The sequence below is a fragment of the Elgaria multicarinata genome, chromosome 2 (assembly GCF_023053635.1).
Source record: "Elgaria multicarinata webbii isolate HBS135686 ecotype San Diego chromosome 2, rElgMul1.1.pri, whole genome shotgun sequence".
NCBI lineage: Eukaryota > Metazoa > Chordata > Lepidosauria > Squamata > Anguidae > Elgaria > Elgaria multicarinata.
Window position 1 is genome coordinate 99633142 of NC_086172.1, and position 19801 is coordinate 99652942.

The 19801-nt window shown below is 38.6% G+C and overlaps 2 protein-coding genes across 5 annotated transcripts in view; one reads left to right on the plus strand and one right to left on the minus strand.

Moving 5' to 3' along the window:
- Positions 1-11793, plus strand: part of BMAL1 (basic helix-loop-helix ARNT like 1) — a 59142-nt gene extending 47349 nt beyond the window's left edge. Inside the window, exons 16-19 of the mRNA XM_063117295.1 lie at positions 2159-2267; positions 3127-3220; positions 7528-7630; positions 11140-11793. Coding sequence (XP_062973365.1) covers positions 2159-2267; positions 3127-3220; positions 7528-7630; positions 11140-11300 — 467 coding nt within the window. The 3' untranslated portion in view covers positions 11301-11793. The remainder of the gene's footprint in view (positions 1-2158; positions 2268-3126; positions 3221-7527; positions 7631-11139) is intronic.
- A 2264-nt stretch (positions 11794-14057) lies between these two features.
- The window catches only part of BTBD10 (BTB domain containing 10), a 37439-nt gene continuing 31695 nt past the window's right edge, over positions 14058-19801 (minus strand). For all 4 annotated transcript variants that reach the window (XM_063117299.1, XM_063117297.1, XM_063117298.1 and 1 more), the window contains 5 exons: positions 19016-19118; positions 17674-17794; positions 16841-17038; positions 15780-15890; positions 14058-15211 (listed from right to left, as the gene is read on the minus strand). In XM_063117299.1, the coding sequence (XP_062973369.1) occupies positions 14901-15211; positions 15780-15890; positions 16841-17038; positions 17674-17794; positions 19016-19118 (844 nt within the window). In that variant the 3' untranslated portion in view covers positions 14058-14900. The remainder of the gene's footprint in view (positions 15212-15779; positions 15891-16840; positions 17039-17673; positions 17795-19015; positions 19119-19801) is intronic.

Below are 19801 nucleotides of genomic sequence, written 5' to 3' on the forward strand. Positions count from 1 at the left end.
GCAGCTTTCTAATATTGGTTGTAGAATCCATCTTTATGTAAGTGGGAAGAGTTTCCTGCCACAGATAACACCTTCATTTCATCCTTGAGAACTTTGACAAAGTGCTTGGACAGGATCATGTGACCACTCCCATATTAGATCCTTGCCCCTCTTGGCTTATAAAAAATGGCAGGGAAGGAGCAGTTGGCTGGGCCAGGGAGGTGATTAATGCCTCCTTGCGAGAAGGTGTGGCCCTTGGCCACCTCAAAAGGCAGTGGTGAGACCATTTTGGAAGAAACCCTCTTGGTTGCCCGCCCTGTATGATGACCTATGTTAGGAGAGTGACGGTGTGTGTAACCTTGTTGATTCAGCGGCTTTCAATGCCATCAATCATGGTATCCTTCAGGGACCAATGTCTGAGTTTGGAGTGGGAGACACTGTATTGAATGGTCGGCTCCCAAAGGTGGAATTTGGGGATTATTACTCACCCCCTTGGATTTTCCTTGGAGAGTGCTCAACTTGTTCTGGATGGGGTTGCACTCTCCTTGAAGAAACAGGTTTGTAGCTTGGCAGTCCTCCTAGAGTCATCTTTGTCACTTGAGGCTAAAGTAAACCCAGTGGCATGGAGTGTCTTGTACAACTTTGGTTGGTGGCTCAGCTAAGCCTCTATCTGGACAAGGATAACTTGGCTTCAGTTGTCTATTCTCTGGTCACCCTCCAAGTTAGATTACTGCAATGCTCTCTATGTTGGTCTGCCTTTGAAGGTGGTTCAGAAGCTGCAGCTTGTACAAAATGCAGCAACCAGATTGATAACTGGGACCGGAAGCTCCAAACATTTAAAATAGATTCTGGCTCGCTTGTACTAGTTGCCTATATGTTTCCGAGCCGAATTCAAGATGCTGGTCTTGACCTATAAAGCTGTATATGGCTCATGACCACAATACCTCATGGAGAGCTTCTTCTGGCATGAACTGACCCATACACTATGCTTAGCATCCAAGGCCCTCCTCCTGGTGCTTGCTTGGAGGGTGGTAACAAGAGAGAGGGCCTTCTCTGTGGTGTTGCCCCAGTTATGGAATGATCTCTATTCTGAGACCTGCCTGGCACGATTGTTACAACTGCCCTCTTCTCTCAGGCATTTGGCAGCATACAATGAGTTTTAAATTAGGTCTTGGATCATCTTTGATGGTTTAACAATTTGTGTTTAGATAAATGTAGTCTCTCTCTGTGTTATCTGTTTATATGGTTTTATGTAAATACTTTTCTTTTGCACTTTGTATAATGTGTTTTAATGGTTTTTAATTTTTATGAACTTTGGCTATGGGGCAGTATAGAAATGTAATGAATGGATGATCTTACCTTTTTGCAAGGAGCTCAAGGTGGTGTATATGGATTCGTCACCACCGCCATTTTTATTCTCACAGCAAGTGTGTGAGGTAGCTTAGGGGATTTGAAGGTGCCCTTCCCTATTCCAACACTTTAACCACTATACCATGCTCACTTTCTTTAGCTATTAATCTGAGTCCTCAGTTATTGAAAAGGCCTGGGTATCCTGTCTTCTCTTTCATATATGCCTTCATTGGGAGTCATTTGAACAAGAAGTCTCGACTTGAAAGTTGTTGATAGCTGGCTGGTTTTAGACTATTAATAGAATGAAGGAAACACAAAAATGGAAGTATGGATTTAAACTCCTATTTTGAAAGTATTTTAAAAAGGCATCTTAAGATGTCTGCAACTGTCCCATAGAAATAGGTGTGTGCAGAAGTTTATTCAGCAAGCCCCTAGAATCAAAACCTGGCTAATCAGGATGGCTGTAAAATATATCTGTATAATTTTTATGATATCACTACATATCTTTAAGGCACAAGAGTGCATGCTTAGCTTTTCATGTATTATTAGAAGGGGGCTTCCAAGCTCCTATTCCAAGCAACTGAATCAGTTAATACTGAAGTATGTGACATTAGAAGGTAGGGCAAAGGGAACAAAGGAGATCTGTATCCCTGTTTGGAACATAAAAAATAGTATAAAACCATAAAAGTTCTTTTCAGGTAGAAGGAAGTACTGAAGCTGAGAAAATAGCAGCTGCAATTCTTCCTCTCCCAGTTGCTCTTAGCAAGGACACTACCCCTCCGTGTTATATTTTTCCCCTTTTACATTTTCTATTTTCTTTTTTTTAAAGGTGGTCCGAAAAGGTCCCTTCCAACAGTTCCTGGTATTCCAGGTGGAACAAGAGCAGGAGCTGGTAAAATTGGCAGGATGATTGCTGAAGAAATTATGGAGATTCACAGGTAAGAAAAGACATTCTCTAGTCTACCACCCCAAATTTATTTCTGAAAAGGATGACCAGCTATTTCCTTTCTACACATAGCAAGTATAACTACTCAGTTACTTTCAGAGTATAGGAAACCGATAGCAATACCACAGCAGCTAGGAACTGAAGACAAACATGAAAAGGAAAGAACAATAGGAGTTTGTATTTATAGCCTCATATGTTCTCTTTATTTACGTTAATCTGTGTAAGTAATCAGTGATAGTTTGGAAAAGAGAACACATGGAATTATATTAGGTTATGTTCAACGAGAAACAATGATCAAAATTTAATTCTTCAAAATTACAGTGATGAGATAAGCAAAATAAGCTGATCAGGTATAGGTGGGAAATTCATAATCTTATATTTACTACCTCCAGTCATGTACATTCTTGGGAACATCACGGCACTTTAGCACTCCTCAAAATTAGAGCCAACAGTCAAAAACTAAAATCCTATGTACTGATAAAACCACTGTAGCTGTTCTACCTTGGCCATTAGATTTTTTTTAATTGTAACTATATAGATTTGAATATATCAATTTCAATAAATGCATATGAAATGTAATATATGAGAATACAGCTTGGCCGTTAGATAGGAAAGGTTCTCTCACTACTGGCACTGAGATTAGGACCTATTGGAGTATTTTGCTAAGCATAGTACACAGAAAACACTTACTTTTGTCTGTATGAAAAGTCGGCATCCAAGACTAAATATAGTTAATGTTCCAATATAAATTTCAAGTCATGTGACAAATTGTCATGAGCATGACAAATAATTCAAGTACAGTTGCATTGTTCTGTATGATCTTTCTAAACTGGCTGATGTTGGTATGACAGGATAAGAGGCTCTTCACCTTCAAGTTGTGGCTCTAGCCCACTGAACATGACCAGCACACCTCCCCCTGACACATCTTCGCCAGGAGGCAAAAAGGTGAGTTGACAGGACATTAGGGGCTTCCGAATTATTGTACTTTATCATTACAATCAGTGAAATTCAATCCATTATAACTAATGAATGCATCATAGCACTGTTGGATCACTGAGAGCCCCACCTGTCCACTGAACAGTCTGAAACAGCTAATAAAATAGCATTGTTGAAGCCAAAATGTTGCCTGCATGGAACTATTTAAACAACTCTGTTCCATTGGAAAGCTCATAGAAAAATATTCAAGAAGAGAATTCCTAGTTACTCAATTCCAGTGAGGACAGTGGGGTCTATCTTGAATACTTTTGGAACATGTACAGTCAAAAAATGCATTTTAAAATTCTGTCCCTCTCTCGATTTAAGTGGGCCCCTTTAACATGAATTGAACCACAAATATGTTTTGAATCACAGATGTGTAGATCAGGCTGTAAAAAAGTAATGTATAAAGCAGAATTAATATTCTGTGCACAAATCGATATAACACATCAAGCTTTTCAAACATTCTTAGTGATGAGAGAACAATCTTCTTTTTTAAAAAACTCTTTTGCCACCTGCTGGTGAACATTTACTTTGGGTATGATAAGTTTTGTTTAGGTTTTACTCCCCTGCCCTTATTTCAGAAGAGAAAAGAAGTTTTTAAATGTTTCAGAAGCCAAACTTCGGTTGAACCGAAGAACTTTGAATCTGTTTTAAATATAAAATGGCAATACAACATACCACTAATAGCATTATAATGTGGAATAGATTACTCTGTCAGTGGACAAAATCTAGTAAGAATTATGTTTGTCATTAACCAAGAAGTTGTTAAATCACATCCTTATTGACAGAACAGCTGTGGTCAAATTGTGGAGACTGTAGTATTTCAGACCACACAACAGCCCATGGCAAGTGCAAAACCATGAATTCCATACTTTAATAGCCACATTCAGGATAAGCAAAGCCACATTATATGTGAAACCTGTGCAGACAAATATTCCCATAGAAATGAACCATTATCTTGCTGAATAAATATATCAATTAGAAATAAAACAAGCTGGAGAAAACATTAATCCCTTTGAACTGTCAGGAGCCCAATCATGGGTTTGTGGGAAAGCTAAAATTAAATTCATGTGAGGCATTTTAGCTAGTCAAATACTGATACTTTAGAGGCAGCCCTTTCCCCTGGGTTTCTGCGATTTCCCATCTGGCTGTCACAAGTAGCCCATCACATGCACACCTAGCCATGGAGGAGCTGCTTTTCCATGAGTTGTAGTGTGTGTATAATCAATGAACACACACAACTGTGGCCTCATTCAGAAGACACCTTAAACCATGGCTTCAACCACGGTGAATAAAGCAAAAAGCCTTATTCACCATGGATAAAGCCATGGTTTAAGGTGCCTTCTGAATGGGCCCAATGTGGGTTTGGGCATGCATACACATGCGCACTAGAGCCACCTAGGATGATGTCACCACGAAGCAGCAGCTTCTACACAGCTTGGTGTGGGGAACAGTTGGAATATTAATCTAGAAACAAATTATTTCTTCAGTATTTTATAACCTATCCTTTTAAAAGTAATACTTTTAAAGTTTCAATTTAATTATAATCTCCTTGAAATTATTTATCCCTTTACATTGAAGCTGAGCCCAGTTTAGTCTTACATCACCTCTAGAGGTTTCCTTGTTACCTGCTGGTTGCTAACACAACATGATAAATGGTCTCAAAGATTTGAATAATAACCGTATGTTGCTAATGATCTTATTATTTACTTGGTGGATATCATTAAGGAAGGCTTCAGCTCAGACTGACAAGAGTCCAGAATATTGACCTGTCAGTTCTCAACAACTGTTCAAAGGGAAGGCTGGAAACAGGACAGTAACTAGTTAGAGAATTTGTGTGTGGGTTTAAAGCAGGAGTCTACTTGTAGCAGTTTCGAGACAATTCATCGCCCCCGCCTTGTCTGAATACATATGTAACATCATCCAGCAAGGATACAGCTTCTGCTATTTAGTTTTCATAGGCCAACATGTTGGCACTGGTTACCAAGCAGCATTTTTGCATAAGGGTGCAAAATACTGACTTATTCAAAGGAAGATTATGACTGACACTATTTAGACTTACAATCCCTAAATATGGGCGTGTCTCCAAAGTAATGTGACAAATCACATTACGCATAGGAGGGCCCATTGAAGGATGCAAGGACTTATAAAGCCATTTTACTACCATAAGCATCCATCCACATGGCATTTTGTAGGAAGTAGCAGGAAAGAAGAATCTTATTTCATCTCACTCTTGTGGTATTTTTTAATTATCTGTGCTGAAGTACATCTACTTCTGGCACCAGTTGAAGGCTACTTTCTCCTCTCCAGTTTCATCCACCTTGGTTATCTCCCTCTAGCTTAATTCTATAGACACACTGTACCCTCTTTAAATCACTTGATTTAGTTTGTTCCACCTTTACTGTTGAGTCCATGGCATTTTAGAATATGGTACAATCTGTTGGTGGCTGTAGTATCAGCATTGTATTGGAAAGTATTCCTCCATAATGCTGTTAAAGAATCTGGCCCAGATATGGAGCCTCCTCTCCAGAAACTTAAAAGAAGAATATACACTACAATCAGTGCAAGCATGTTCCTTTCTGGTACATAGTATAGTCACTTATCTTAATTTAGTCTATTCAGATTTCCATGGATTGATGTGTCATTGTTTGTAACATGTTCAAGAATGATTTTGATTACTGTAGTTACTAAGATAAGCATACTTATTTGAAGCTTTTTCATATGGTGAATCACCTTTCATTTCCTAAGACTAGCAGGTTTCAGTGGGAAGAAAACTCCCATATAATGACTTATCATACTTGGAATGGGTTGCTACTAGGCTTGAAACAATCCTGAGGGAAATTCTGGTTGAGTCACTTTGTTAATTTGAAGTACATAAGATCACCTGAGAGTTGTCAGATGGTTCCCTCTTAGTCTAAAAATAAATTCAGATGACAACATGATAGCAAATGGTGGCTCAAATAACCAATACAAATAACTAACACTGTGCAGAGTTGCCTATTTGAACCACCATTGGTTATCTTGTTGTGTGGTGGGCACTGTTGTTTATTTCCTTGGCCACCATTGGTTATTTCATCAGCCACAAAGTTGCAAGGCAAGAGCCAGCAGGATAGATTTTCGGCAGCAACAGATACTAGTGGGAGGACTGAGCGGGGAAATAGGGGGCAGGATGAGTGAGTCAACTCAGCATAGGCTAATAGTCTACTCAATACTGATCCTAATCCACACCACAGTTGATTATTATAATGTTGTGTGAGGAATACCCCATAGATAAACAACTGTCAAGTTGATTATTACCCCACCATTGACTATCATGTTGTCTGAACGCAGCCTCAAAGTTGTAAGATTTGCCATAAAATCATACCATAACTTGCAGATATCAAGAAATATTATTAAGAAGACTTGCATCTTTCCAGAAAGGAAGTTCTAATATTTTCAGAGTAATGAAGCAAACGTGCTTGACCCAAACTGTGGGGCATTATCTCATTCGTTTGCGATCCCCAGGGAATGAGGATTTTATTAACTGTCATATTTCTACCTTATGAATTTGGCATAAGGATGGCCTTCTTGCTGAGCAGCATCCATTATCATTTTGCTTTAATGATAACTTGGCTACTGATCCCAGAATAGAAAACCTTCACCAAATAAAATAAGATTACTGTGTTCAAATATTTGTAATATTTGTAATTGGCAGTGTCTACAGACGATTTCCAGTGTTACTTCTTGGGCATGTTTCTGTATTAAATGCCACGCGTAAAATAGTACATAACCAAATTATTAGTGCTTAAGCAATTTAAACTTCATGCAATATTAATATTTCCGAGAAATAATGAAAGGAAAGTAAGAACAGTTTTACCACCACATTCTCTTCCAAAAACACTGATGATCCTAGTGCGACAGGCGTCATGAAAAGCCAGCCACCAGCCCAATTAAACATTTGACATCCATAGAAAGAAGGCTTTTGAAATTATTTCCCCTAATACATGTGTATGAAAACATGTTGAGTGTGTTACCTCTGCAACTAGCTTACAGATGGCCCCATGAAAATGATTCAGAATGGAAATTTGAGCAAGTTGCGTGGATAACAGAAGAGTCAATGTATATATCCATTGAAATCATTGTAGCCTCAATGCAAGCCATTATGTCAGAACTTTGGTTCTGCAAACTTCATAGCTTGAAACAGGACCATGGGTGTAAAATATACCAAGTCTGCAGCACACAGATTATGCTAGACATTAAAATCTTTGTTCTGTTTTGTTTTAATTTCTATTTAGATTTTGAATGGTGGAACTCCAGACATTCCTCCTGCCAGTTTACTATCTAGCCAGATCCAAGACAATCCGGGCTATCCGTATTCTGACAACTCATCCATTCTTGGTAAGCAAACATATGGAAAGTAGCACAGGCAGATAAAGAAAAGGGGAATGGGAACTGGGTGGTACAGATTTTTATGTCTGGGTCCTACTGTGGGAAAGTCAGACTGCAGTTTTAAGAAAAGTTCCTTTAACATAAATATTGGGTGAGTTTGCACAATAAGCTACCCTAAAAATAAGCCACAGTGCAGCTTGCTTGCTTCCACGTTACCCCCGACAGACAATTAGGTGCTCTGTGGTTTGCCGTGGCTTGTTTTCCCCTTAGTCGTCCCAACATGTATCCCATGGGCCTTTATAGCATAAACCTCCTTGTATCCTCATTCCTATGGAGGGAAACTTTTCTGGCTTCCTTTTTCGCTCCAATTGCTCTCCCTTTTCTGCATATTTTTTCCATTCACAATCTTATTTCCCTGGTGCTTTGGAAGTACACAAATTGGTTGGTTTTTTAAAATTCTTTTCTGTTGGAGTCGTGAAAAGGGGTGGATGGCCCCTACAAAAGTCTTTCGGTGCTTTGCTGGAGAATCAGAGACGTCTGCAATGAAATGTGGGATGCTGAAGTGTCAGTACAACAGTCCAAAATTTGAGAATCACTTTTCAAAGAGCCAATCCGGTCCCCTTTCCCCATGTTGCTACACATGGATGCTGTGATCCCCACTGTTGTTGACAGTTGCAGCCTAGACAGCCATTGACATGGCAAAGCTCTATGTATCAGGCAGGCAAAAGAGCGCTTTCTCAGTTGCGAAAGACCAAATAAATTAATGGGCTGTCAATCTAGAAACTGCTTCAGTGATCTTTGCTGAATAGTAGGGTGGGTGTATAGTTTCATATGAAACAGTGGGGAGGGTGGCACAGGTAAGGGTGGGCTAGGTGCGGGACGACTCCAGGTGGTGTAGTCTACCCTGAAAAGTGGGGTGGGCATCCCATTGGGAAGAGGGTAATTTAAACTTCACATACCCCCGTTGATGCCCATGCATTTAAGAGTGAACACTCTTGATCCCCCATCTACTCATGCCAGCCTCTCCGCAGCTTCATATGAAACCCAATGCCCACCCCACTTAATGGTGAAGGTCACTCTCGCTGCTTCAGCGATCTTGAGGGAGATGGAAACCCTAAGAGAGAAGCAAGAGAAAACACCACTGTGGGTGGTGCGCTTGATCATCTGTCTGGCACACCAACCATGCAGTGGGGGTTGTTTGCAAAACAACCCGAGTGCATGGCTAGTCAGCCATTGTGGGTTCCCGTGTAATGTGAACAAGCCCATTGTGCCGGATTCACATGTTACAAGAAGTTACCCTGAACAACCGAAGAATGCATGGATTCCCAGTATGGGTTGTTCATGGTTAACAAACCATACTGAAGAAAACTGCACTGGGTTCGGACATCGTGACAAGCCACTCTGAAGCAAACAAAGGTGATGACTCACTATGTTCTGCAAACCATGTCTCTGTGAACATGTGGGAGAGTGCAAACTAGCACTGATAGAATCCCGGGAATGTCAAAGGTCACTAGCCAAACACTGCTTAAACCAATCAAAACAGAACAAAGGAGACAGAGCAACAATTCTGTCAATCACTTGTTTTTTTCAAACCCTAAAATGTATCTAAGGCAGTCTAAAGGGTTAGCAAAAGTATTGTGAGATCCTTTCCCCCTTACAACATTTTAGTTATTTGTAGGTGTAGGCCATTACAGCTAAAACTCTGACAGTATAATGCTGACATAGATACAGTGAGCAGTAGTCATCAATAAGGAAAAAAATACAGCGGAGTTAGGAATAAGAAACTTTCTTTTCAAAGGCATCTTTGGCATAGACTGGAAACAGCTATAAATACAGAAGATGACTAAGCTTTCTGGAAGATAATAAACGGAAGCTTAAATAGGATGCCCTTCATAAATCCCAAGATACCCAAAGCAGACTGGGAAAAGCATTTTACCTATCTAGTTAATGTTGTTCATTCTCCCCCAATACACCATCCATTAGGCTGTCCGCTGGGTACTACAAATTATAGACCTCTGCTTCCCTCAAAGAGATACAGCTGGTAATTAATTCTTTTTCTGTTAACAAAGCAACAGGTTCCATCAATTATGGGAAAATCAAAGTGGATAATTGATGCCCACTTTATTGAACAAGTCCCTTTGTATTGATATTTAGGCTTATTATTTCCAGATCCAATAGCTGGGCTGGCCGCTACAAATGCCTGAAAAAAGATTGCTCCACAATTAAACTGAGTACTAAAGTTCTGATGTACAGAGGTGGTGGTCAAGTATAGCCAATTTTATATACAAAAATAAAAACATATGTTTCTTGCATGTGAAGAGAAATATGGGGTTTGAACATTTCCTTGGATATGGAATACTTTTGAAATTGTGGAGGATGATCCTGAATATTCCCATGGCTACCCCTACACCACTCCTACAAGCAGAAACTGGCTCAATAGCAGTCAATTCTACCATTGTCACCAGGATTTTTAATTACTGGCTTAAAGTATTTTCTCTTTCAAGTACCTGTTTACCCAAACAGTGTCTTGTAGAGCAAATGGGAATTGAGTCAACAGATTCTCAAACTTGGCTCCAGAGATTAATCTATCAACACCAACATCATGGTTTTTCCCCTGGAGCAGTTCTCCACTTTAAGTTTTATTTTGTGCAAGCAGATATTCGGAGAACTTGTTTATAGTGTGTCTATTCAATCTGACCGGTGTGCTATCACAAAAAACAAGATAGTGCCCTGCTGTGCAAGATTTAAATCTAAATTTGAACTTGAGAGGCACTTGAAACTTCTCTCCAATTTTACCTTGAGAAATGCCATAACCTGACTTAGGATGCAAACAAATGGCAGCTGCCATTTTAGAAGGGCATTTTAATAAATTAGCTTATGACTAGATTCTGTGTGGCAGTGAATTCTTGGAAGACCTCCCCCATTGTTTTACTGTCTTTTCTCTATGGCTAGAATAGATTTTTTAGAATGTGTCCTCATGGAGAAAATCTGTTTTCTGTTTACATCCCATAATAGTGCAATCCAATTGGCCCTGGTGAACCTCGCCCTCTCAGCTTCTAAAATTCAAGTTAACTTCTCACTCCCTATGCACAAGGATGTTTTATCAATTCTGAATTATGTGTTATGTGTTTACGTCCCATAAAAGGGAGACAACTATGGGCCTTGGCAAAATTCACCCTTCAGGCTTCTAAACTTCAGCTGATTTCCCACATTGTATGAAAAATAATAAATTTTATTGATGATGAATTATTGTTCTAAACATTTTGTGTTTTTATGTATTTTATCCCATATTTTCTGCTTCCAGGGGCTATTGTATTAATGGCTTTAACAATAAAAATTGCATTCATTCATACAGCCAGCCGTAAGAATAAGGGGAGCACTAATACCTTCAGCTTCTTAGCTTGCAACTAGGTGTTTCTCAGTCATTGTCTTAAGTATACTATACAAAGTATGAAAGGAAGATTAACAGTTCTCTTTCCAATCTGCTCTAGCTTTAAAAAGAATTGTTCTCTTTCCAGGTGAAAACTCACATATAGGCATTGATATGATAGACAATGACCAAGGATCCAGCAGCCCCAGCAACGATGAGGCCGCAATGGCAGTTATTATGAGCCTTTTGGAAGCTGATGCCGGTCTTGGGGGCCCAGTTGATTTTAGTGATTTACCATGGCCCTTGTAAATGCTACCCAATAGCTTTGACATCTGGATATTTCAAAGTGCATTATTGGTGGAGTTCTCCAATCTGTGAAGCTTGTTGAATTGCTTTGATGTTTTAAGCCATATCAAGAGAACCGTCATCCTTCTCCCATGTGTAATTTCAGACCAAGTGGAGATCAACCTGCTACAGTGTTCCTATATCATTGATTTGGTTAGCTGTGTATAGCTTGCATTAACTGTATATTTTGGGTTCTGTTGTGTCAACTTTTAAATTTTATTTTAAGATCACTGTGCAAACTAAGCACTGGCATCACTGGTAGCTTTTATATGCAAATGGTCATTTCAGCTGTATGGTGTGTTTTTACACTAAAGAGAAAAGTCCCCCATGTGGATAATGGATATTTCTTATACTATTGTATCAAAATTGTTTCTTGTAAGATCCTTTACTATAAATATTGTTGAAGTGTAATGTATTAGACAGTTAAATATTTTTAAAATAAAATGTTTTCCCTTGTTCTAAATTGCATCTACTTAGTTTATAAACTTCTGTATGAAGTGCATAATGATGATATTAAGACGAACAGCAAGCATTGGCCATTTTGAGCAAACCAGTACTTGTTGGAAACTGGCACTGGAACTTTTCAAGCCACAGAAGAACAGCAACTCCTTCAAGGTGCTGCTGCAGTAAAGTGTTTAAAAGATCCTAGCTTAGCTTTTGAAGCACAGAAAGAGTTGTGTGGCACATAGGAAATATTCAAGTGACAAAAGTTGTCTGTTAAGGCAAGCAGGCTTATTAGGCATAAGGGAACCTAGTCACATTTTAAAAAGTTGAGGTAGAGTCTTTGTTACTGCTTTCCCACACTACATGCTCCTTGCTTTCCAGTTTTCCTAGACTAATAGCACTATCTTCACCTTCTACTTACCAGTTTCTAGTCCACCACTGGGAAAATGGGTGGGTGAGTGGGAATGAGCCTATATAGTTTAATGATCATGCCTTAAAACGTCAGGGGGAAACCAGGTGCTTACCTGAGAAGTTGTTGCTTCACATGGCGGAACACAAGTTTGGCTGGTGTGCCCCTGGCTTTTAACACCGTATTTTACGCATATGCTCTGGAATTGGCTTAGTGCGTTGGACTAGATACCACGGCAACAAATAATCCCAGCAAAAACAGCATTTAGTGCTGCTTCATGTTCCCATCAAGGAGACCCCAGTTACTTGGAAGGAGACTCTATTGCCATCTGAGCATTACAGTAGGACAAATATGTAACTCCAGAGTTGACACAAACTCACTTTGCAAGTGTCAATGCCCTGTTACCATTTGTTACATTGATAAGCATCTTCACATTCACAACCCTCTTATTCCAGAGGGTAGTCTTCTGGCAGCTGTACCCAATAACAAAATGGTAGTATAGAACAGGCTTGAAAGCTGTCTTGCTCTTCCTCCTTTCCAGAAACTCCAAATAAGAGTTGTGAACCAGTGCACTGCATCCACATTGACAGCAACTTATCCAGGTTAGTAGATTAGCAGTTTGAATTAAGGAAGAAAAGTAGAGCATGAAATATTAACATGTAGAGATGTGTGTGACTAAATGTCATGGGCCCAAGGGAAGATTTGAAGCAGCTGGAAGGAAAATGAGAAGCTTTAGGAAATGGGGTAGTGGGATAGTGTTGCAATATTTCATGTCATGTGACAATATTTAACTACTAAGGACTCATCTTCCCTTTTACTGAAGGATAACAATGATGAAATAGGCATTTCCTCTCCTTTCAGTAAGCGGAAGCCAGGCTTAGTAACTATTTTCAGTGAACATTTGAGTTGTCTGTTTAACTCCATATTGTCCCCAATTATGTTCCTACACAACATGGAGAGTACTCAAGTTAACAAGGGGAGATTATAGGTAGTGCCCTATTGTACCTGTGTGCTCGCACGACCGACTGCTTGCGCAACGGGGCATTCATGGCTCCACAAATATTCCAAAATGAGTGAAAATGCTCATTTCAGGAACATGTCAGGTCAGCAAAGCTCATGGAAGGGAGCTCAAGCTCTGACCTGTTCTGATCTGAAAACGGATGTTTCTGGGATTACTTTTAGAACTGCAAAAGCTATGTTGAGTGAGGAGCGGGACCCATTTGATAATGCCCCTAAACAAAACTACCCATAATTCATTCTTGCTTAAAGCATGTCTTAGCCATCCCAGTCGAACTAGATGGATGCCTAATATTAGCAGGAAGCAGTACAGCCCATAGGTCTTTCCTATATTGCTACTTAAGATCAGGTCTGAGTAATATTCATGTACCCCATATTGCAAGTGTCACTCTATAGTCATGAATACCAATTAACACCCTAATGATAATAAATTTGGATGCCTTCCTGTAGTATATAGCAGCATCTCCTTCACCACACACTCCTGAATAGTTTTGCACGTGGGAAAGCGTAAGCCTGGAAACTTACTAAACTCTGCTGGATCACTTACAAACGGTGTTTGTTGTACTGGTCTTACAATTTTGTACAGCTGCATATAAGATTTTAGTATTATAATTTTATATTTGAATATTGCAACTTATTTAGCAACTTAAGCTGCCTGGCCATTTCTCCATCTAGCCCAGTAATCTCTATAGGTCCTCCGAGTGTCAGGCAGGATGTGGGGTGGGGACATGGATCCATTAGGTCTTATATCATCTGTGAAAAACAGGAGAAGAACTGAACTTGAATTCTTCTGTTAATATTCTAGTGGGTATGTCAGAAGAATGTATTACAAATGAGTTTCACAGCTAATATTAAAATAATGGAAATTTTTTATTTGAATGAAAAACTTGAGTTTACAATCAGTTAATTAGTGAAGAGTGAACGATTTGCATTTTCCTATTCCATGACACATATGAAAAAAAAACTCTCCATAAATAAATATTTCTGTGAACAGATTTAAGGTAAGGCAATTTTTTTTTAAAGATAAAGCCCATATCAGTTGTTCCTGACCTTGAACATGGCTCACATCAAACATGAAAAACCTTCACTGGATAAATCTGAAAAAGGAGGCCATTGGATCACAACCCAAAAGCCCCAGTGGCAAGAATTTTGTGCTCATCCGTAAGAGAACAAAGTTAAGTAGGCTCCATCACCTCTGTTCCGAACAAACTATTTACATTTAGCTGAATAGTAAGCCTCCAAAAGAAGCACTCTGTTAGTCAACATTGTGCATCAGGATTATAAAAATGGCTTTGAGAATTCTGTATGCCTACAATTCATAAAGTGCCACTATTAATTTAAGTCTGCATTTCATCCACTGTGTACCAAAATACTGAATAAACCACACCCTTCAAATCCTGCTGTTTCTGACAGAGCCTTATGATGAGGACAGTCCACCATACAACCAATACCACAAAACCTACTTACTGGTAAACAAATGCAGGTATGTAACTGAACCTCATGATGTTACACATGTACTCCTACAAACCATAATCAGATCCCACTTTGGTCTTTTGTAAGTCCATACTGCAATATCCTAAAACATTTTATGTTCATTACACAATGGAGAGAAGCTGGAATTGCAGTGCAGTATGAGCTCATTACAGCATCGTCATTTTTATAATAGCATGCTTTTCTTTAACCAAGACTTTGGATCAGAGTGGCAAGTTCTGTCCCTCAGTATCCACATCACTGTTGCTGGGTTGAGGATGAATGGGCAGGATATCCAGCTCATCCACCTGGGGAGTCGGATGCATCACCACTAGCTGGTCTTGGGGTATGTCTGCAGCAGCTGCTGCCAAGTTGGTAATAGATTTACTTTTTACGCACTGGAAATCAACATGCCGACTTTTTCCTTCTTCTTTCTCCCATGACATCCGTATGAAAGGTCTTTGGACATAATTATAGATTACTTCTGGCCTTCCACCAGGCCGCTTCTTAACTTTTTCCTTGTATGTGGGGTAACCTAAAACATTAAAGAAAAGATCTTCTTATACATTTCAGTTCAAAGTATTTCACCATCAGGACATTTCAGAGAGAATGCAATGAACCAGCAGACAGGCTAGTTTTAGCAGTATTGCATGCAAGGTTCTCCTCTTCACCACCACTCATTGAAGAGATTACTGGCACTCTGTACCTTCAAGCAACATCTTTTTGCCTCATGTTAATACATTCTATGTTGAAACTTCAAGCTATGTTGAATCACTAAGGGATTTTATTATATGAAGCCATGCAGAAATATCTCAAATAAATAAAAGTAAATTTTGGATCAAGGTAAGCCTGAAGTTGGTATTTTATGCAGAAAGATTTACCAATATAAACATGGATCTTGATCATGGAAAAGCCAATACTATCAGTTATCAGTCAAGTAGCAGATTGAGGCTAATCTTGTCTTTTTTCTTTTCTTTTTTTTTTTAAAAAGTATCCGCCTTTTGGTAAACCATCTCTTATACCACTTGTATAAAAGCAGAAGTGTGCACACACTGATGTTTTACTGTGGATTTAGCTTAGAAAGCAATTCCAAGACCTCTTACCTTCTATTCCTAATCGAATCTTCTTAAGACCTCTTTCCTTCAAGACTGATTTGGCTACATCTCTGTTTTCAATGTACTTGAAGAATCTATACAATTTTGTGCTATAAATAACTGGGGAGAAAAACATTTCATGGGTGAATAAGCTGCAGTGTTTACCCCTGGTTCCATAGAAGATGGACAAAGAACTAATGTATTCTGCACCAGTGTTAAAAGGTTTGCAATTTTACTTAAAATATTCTGTTATCTACTCTGCCACACAAACAGTAGCCCTATTCAGCCATTATTGACTGAACCTCTGGAAGGGAGAATTGGGTCGCCCATCCCCTCACCTCCATGAACCTCCTTCATCTCCAACCTTCCTGCATTGAGCTGGAAGGGGGATTCTTCATGCATTCAACTGAACGTATTTAGAATTCGAAATACGTTCAGGGACCTTGCACTATCAGGGTTCCTGACTGCAGGGAGGATTCTTTGTGCATTCAAACACACTTAAAAGGGCACTTCAGGCCTTCCGTTCAACACAAGGAAGTTCAGGATAGTGCCAGAGCCTTAGATCTCTTTAAAAGTCTATAATGTATCGAACCCTAACAATTCTTTCTAACTGGGTAGTAGGAGAAAATCAATTGCATAGAAAATGGTATGAGTTCTTGGTGTTTCCTTTCTTCATGCTTCAATATTTCATAAATTAACTATAATGAACCATTCTCACAGCTGGTTTACTAAACCAACTGAAGTTTGCTGTGATTTACATATAACCTTTGCTGATGGAATTTAGACAAAGACTGATTCAAAGACTTAAATATAAAAGTTAAAAGGAACACAAAGTGTTATATAAGCACAGAATTCCCCACACTGAAGATTAAATATACTACAATATACACAGAATTTATTATCTGCATCTACCTTTTCTTTTATGGAAATATTTTCTCTTAGAGATCACCATCAGATGTTCTGCAGTGGTCTTTTTCAATTGTTATTAAAACCATCAGAAGAGATGGTGATCATATCTTGCATAAACAGCACTGAGTCAAAATCAGTTTCAAGAGAACCAGCTGACTTACTTTGTGAATATTCCTCCCCCATCTGTGGAGGGTATTCTTCATCCCAGTCAACCACATCATCATCAGTGAGTACCACAATATGGCATTCTCTTTCCCCACTTTGAGCGCTGGCTACCATAAGTGGGAGTATCATTTCTTCAAGGTAAAATTCAAACTGTTTCCGAGCACCATCATTGGATAATTCATGCATAAGAGCGCCTGAAATCAAAAGCATTCAAACCCATTACTATTGAAAGCTTGTTTAGAGAAAACAGAGGAGAGAATATTAAAAAAAATTAGTACTACGTGTTTCAATACAAATGACAAGGCACTACTATCTTATTAGATAAGGAAGCCAGATGGTATGGTTTTATGGTTGAGCAGGCATCAGTTAGGAAAATTTAAATACAGGATACCTTGGCTCAACTGATTTCCCACTGGTTCCTCCCCTTCAGTATCATGATTTTAAGTAAATATGTTTAATATAAAGATAGATCTAGAGAGCCACTTGGAAATTCTGTATTATTCTTTTAAAATTAGTTGGTTGTATTGCTGCATAAATTTTGCTCTAAGAAAAAGCAAGCCATGAAATGGCTGACATTCACATGGCAGCTCAAGCTTCCTAAAAACATTAAAATACAAAGCTAAGTAAGAATGACTGAAATAAATAAATGATACAGTAAAGAACAGTTTTTAACAGGCATAAATGCTTATTACAACAACTAACAAAAGTTGTAACAAAACAACTCAATCCAAATGAGCTTTATAAAGATAAATGCTCAGGTCTAGGTCTTACAATATTTTATAATCTAATATTTTATACATATGTAATCCAATTTCAACATTTTACTTACTAAGGTCTCTACATTTGATAGTACTATAATCAAAAGAAATACAGAGATAGTCACAAGCTTCTCTTAGTTCAGGAATAGATATTCCATCAGGACAACGTATCACCCCAGTCTTGTAGTAATCCTTAAACAAACAAAAAAAGCGATATTACACAAACAGTAGGAGGAAGCATCTTATGTCTTACTGAAAAGCTTTCAATTTCACAAATCCTAACATTTTGTTCTTTGCCTTAAAACAGAACTAGGTAAGTATCATGCCTTAACATGGTACTGTCTTAAAAAGCACCCAGAACATTGACCCTAGTCAAGAAGGCAACCAGGAAAGTTAACTAAAAGGAAGACTTCTATACAACATTGCATCAGTTTATAACCTATATGATTAGGCACAAAGAAGTCTTAATACCACCAGTCTCATCTTCATTATGGAAAGTTTTATTAGGCTAACAAGACATAATGTGGGTGGATAAATAAATAAAATATAGATTTTAATGTAATATATGATAGCGATGGCAGACTGTATTATTTGTAAAAAAAAAAAAAATCAATTAAAAATACACACCCTGAACCCAAATCTAATGCAGACTGTAGCAGCGAGGTGTCGAAACAAAGGATTATAAGTCTGGAGCTGCACTGGACACTGATTAGTTTCTGGGTGCAATTCAAAGTGCTCATATTAACCCTATGAAAGCCTAGGGCTTGTGCATCTTAGGAAATGTCTATCCACAGAAGCCTATCTGTCCAACATGATCAGCCAAGGATTTAATTCCTCCCATTACCCATCCACCCACAAACAAGTATGTATTTGGGGAACTCTGGTGTTTCTTGGATACTAATCAGGGATTCCTCAATGAGACGATGAGAAATACTGGAAACTGGACTGCAAGGCAGTGCAGAGATTACAATGTTTGGCACCATAGCAGTTTTCACACTACTTGAAATAAGTTATTTCAACTGCCATACTAAAAAAGGTTCATAAGCTTTCCTATAGAAACATGTTCCCCTATTTTTGGAGTCAACAAAACAGATCTAAAAATAGATAGTCTTTTATATCCCTTGATTTCAGTCTAAGCCTTTTGATTACACAGCTGGAAACAAAGCTGCATTGCAAAGGATTTTCATATTACATTTATTCTTTCAAACAATGTCATTCAGTTTATGTAAGAATGAAACAGAGATGCCATGTACAATGAAACACTGCTCTGCAGGTGTCCTTAGTCAGCCTCAATTACAAACCTGTGTGGGACTGAATATAATAGGAGGACTGTTCAAGGTTTTTCTTATGTCCACACAAAAATATATTTTTAGAAAAAAATTGTGAACATGGAAGGATGTAATGTGATCTCACCAAAATAGCACGAAACACAGTGGAGCCGATTCCTTCAGCCACTTCATACTCTCCTTTTTCATTGGGCCGTGTGAAATTATGTTCTCTTCCTGATCCAAACATCCTATATATAAAAAAGTTCACTTAATATTTATTTCAGATATATGAAGTTGATTAATGTTCAAGTTAGCTAGGTAAAACTTTAGAAAGAAGGATAGCAAATTCAGAACCACATGGGATCAGTAACTCTTGGAACTTTCCCTTAGATTTTAAGCAGACCGGCTATTTGGGTCTCATTACTTCAAATAAGATACAAGCAGATTATACACGAGCAAACCCATATTGAGTACAAAATCATTTTCAACTACTATGTGTCTTTAATCCATGCCAGGGATGTATAAGAATGCTTTCAGTTAAAAGATCGCTATCTTCTAATGGGCAACAAACAATTCAACGGAAGTCTTACTATCTCTCTTTCTTGGATGTGCTTAGCAACAACTTTGCTAAGCATTTCCATAAAAAGTTACTTTAAACTGGCCTTTTCTGGAATACAAGGATGCTGTGGCTAGGTATGTCCCTACTATGACACACTACCCAGAAATGAATCTGATACTTTACTGCAGAACAACATGACCACAGGTAATTTCACATGAGTAAAGGCATTCATCAGATTACTTAACTACTGCATATGAGTATATTTCTCTCCAGATGAACTGAGCCAAGGACAGACTTATCTCAGGATAAAAACACCCAACAGCTAAGCTCCTTTCATAAGAGAAAGGGCAACAGAGACCAACAGAGGATAAT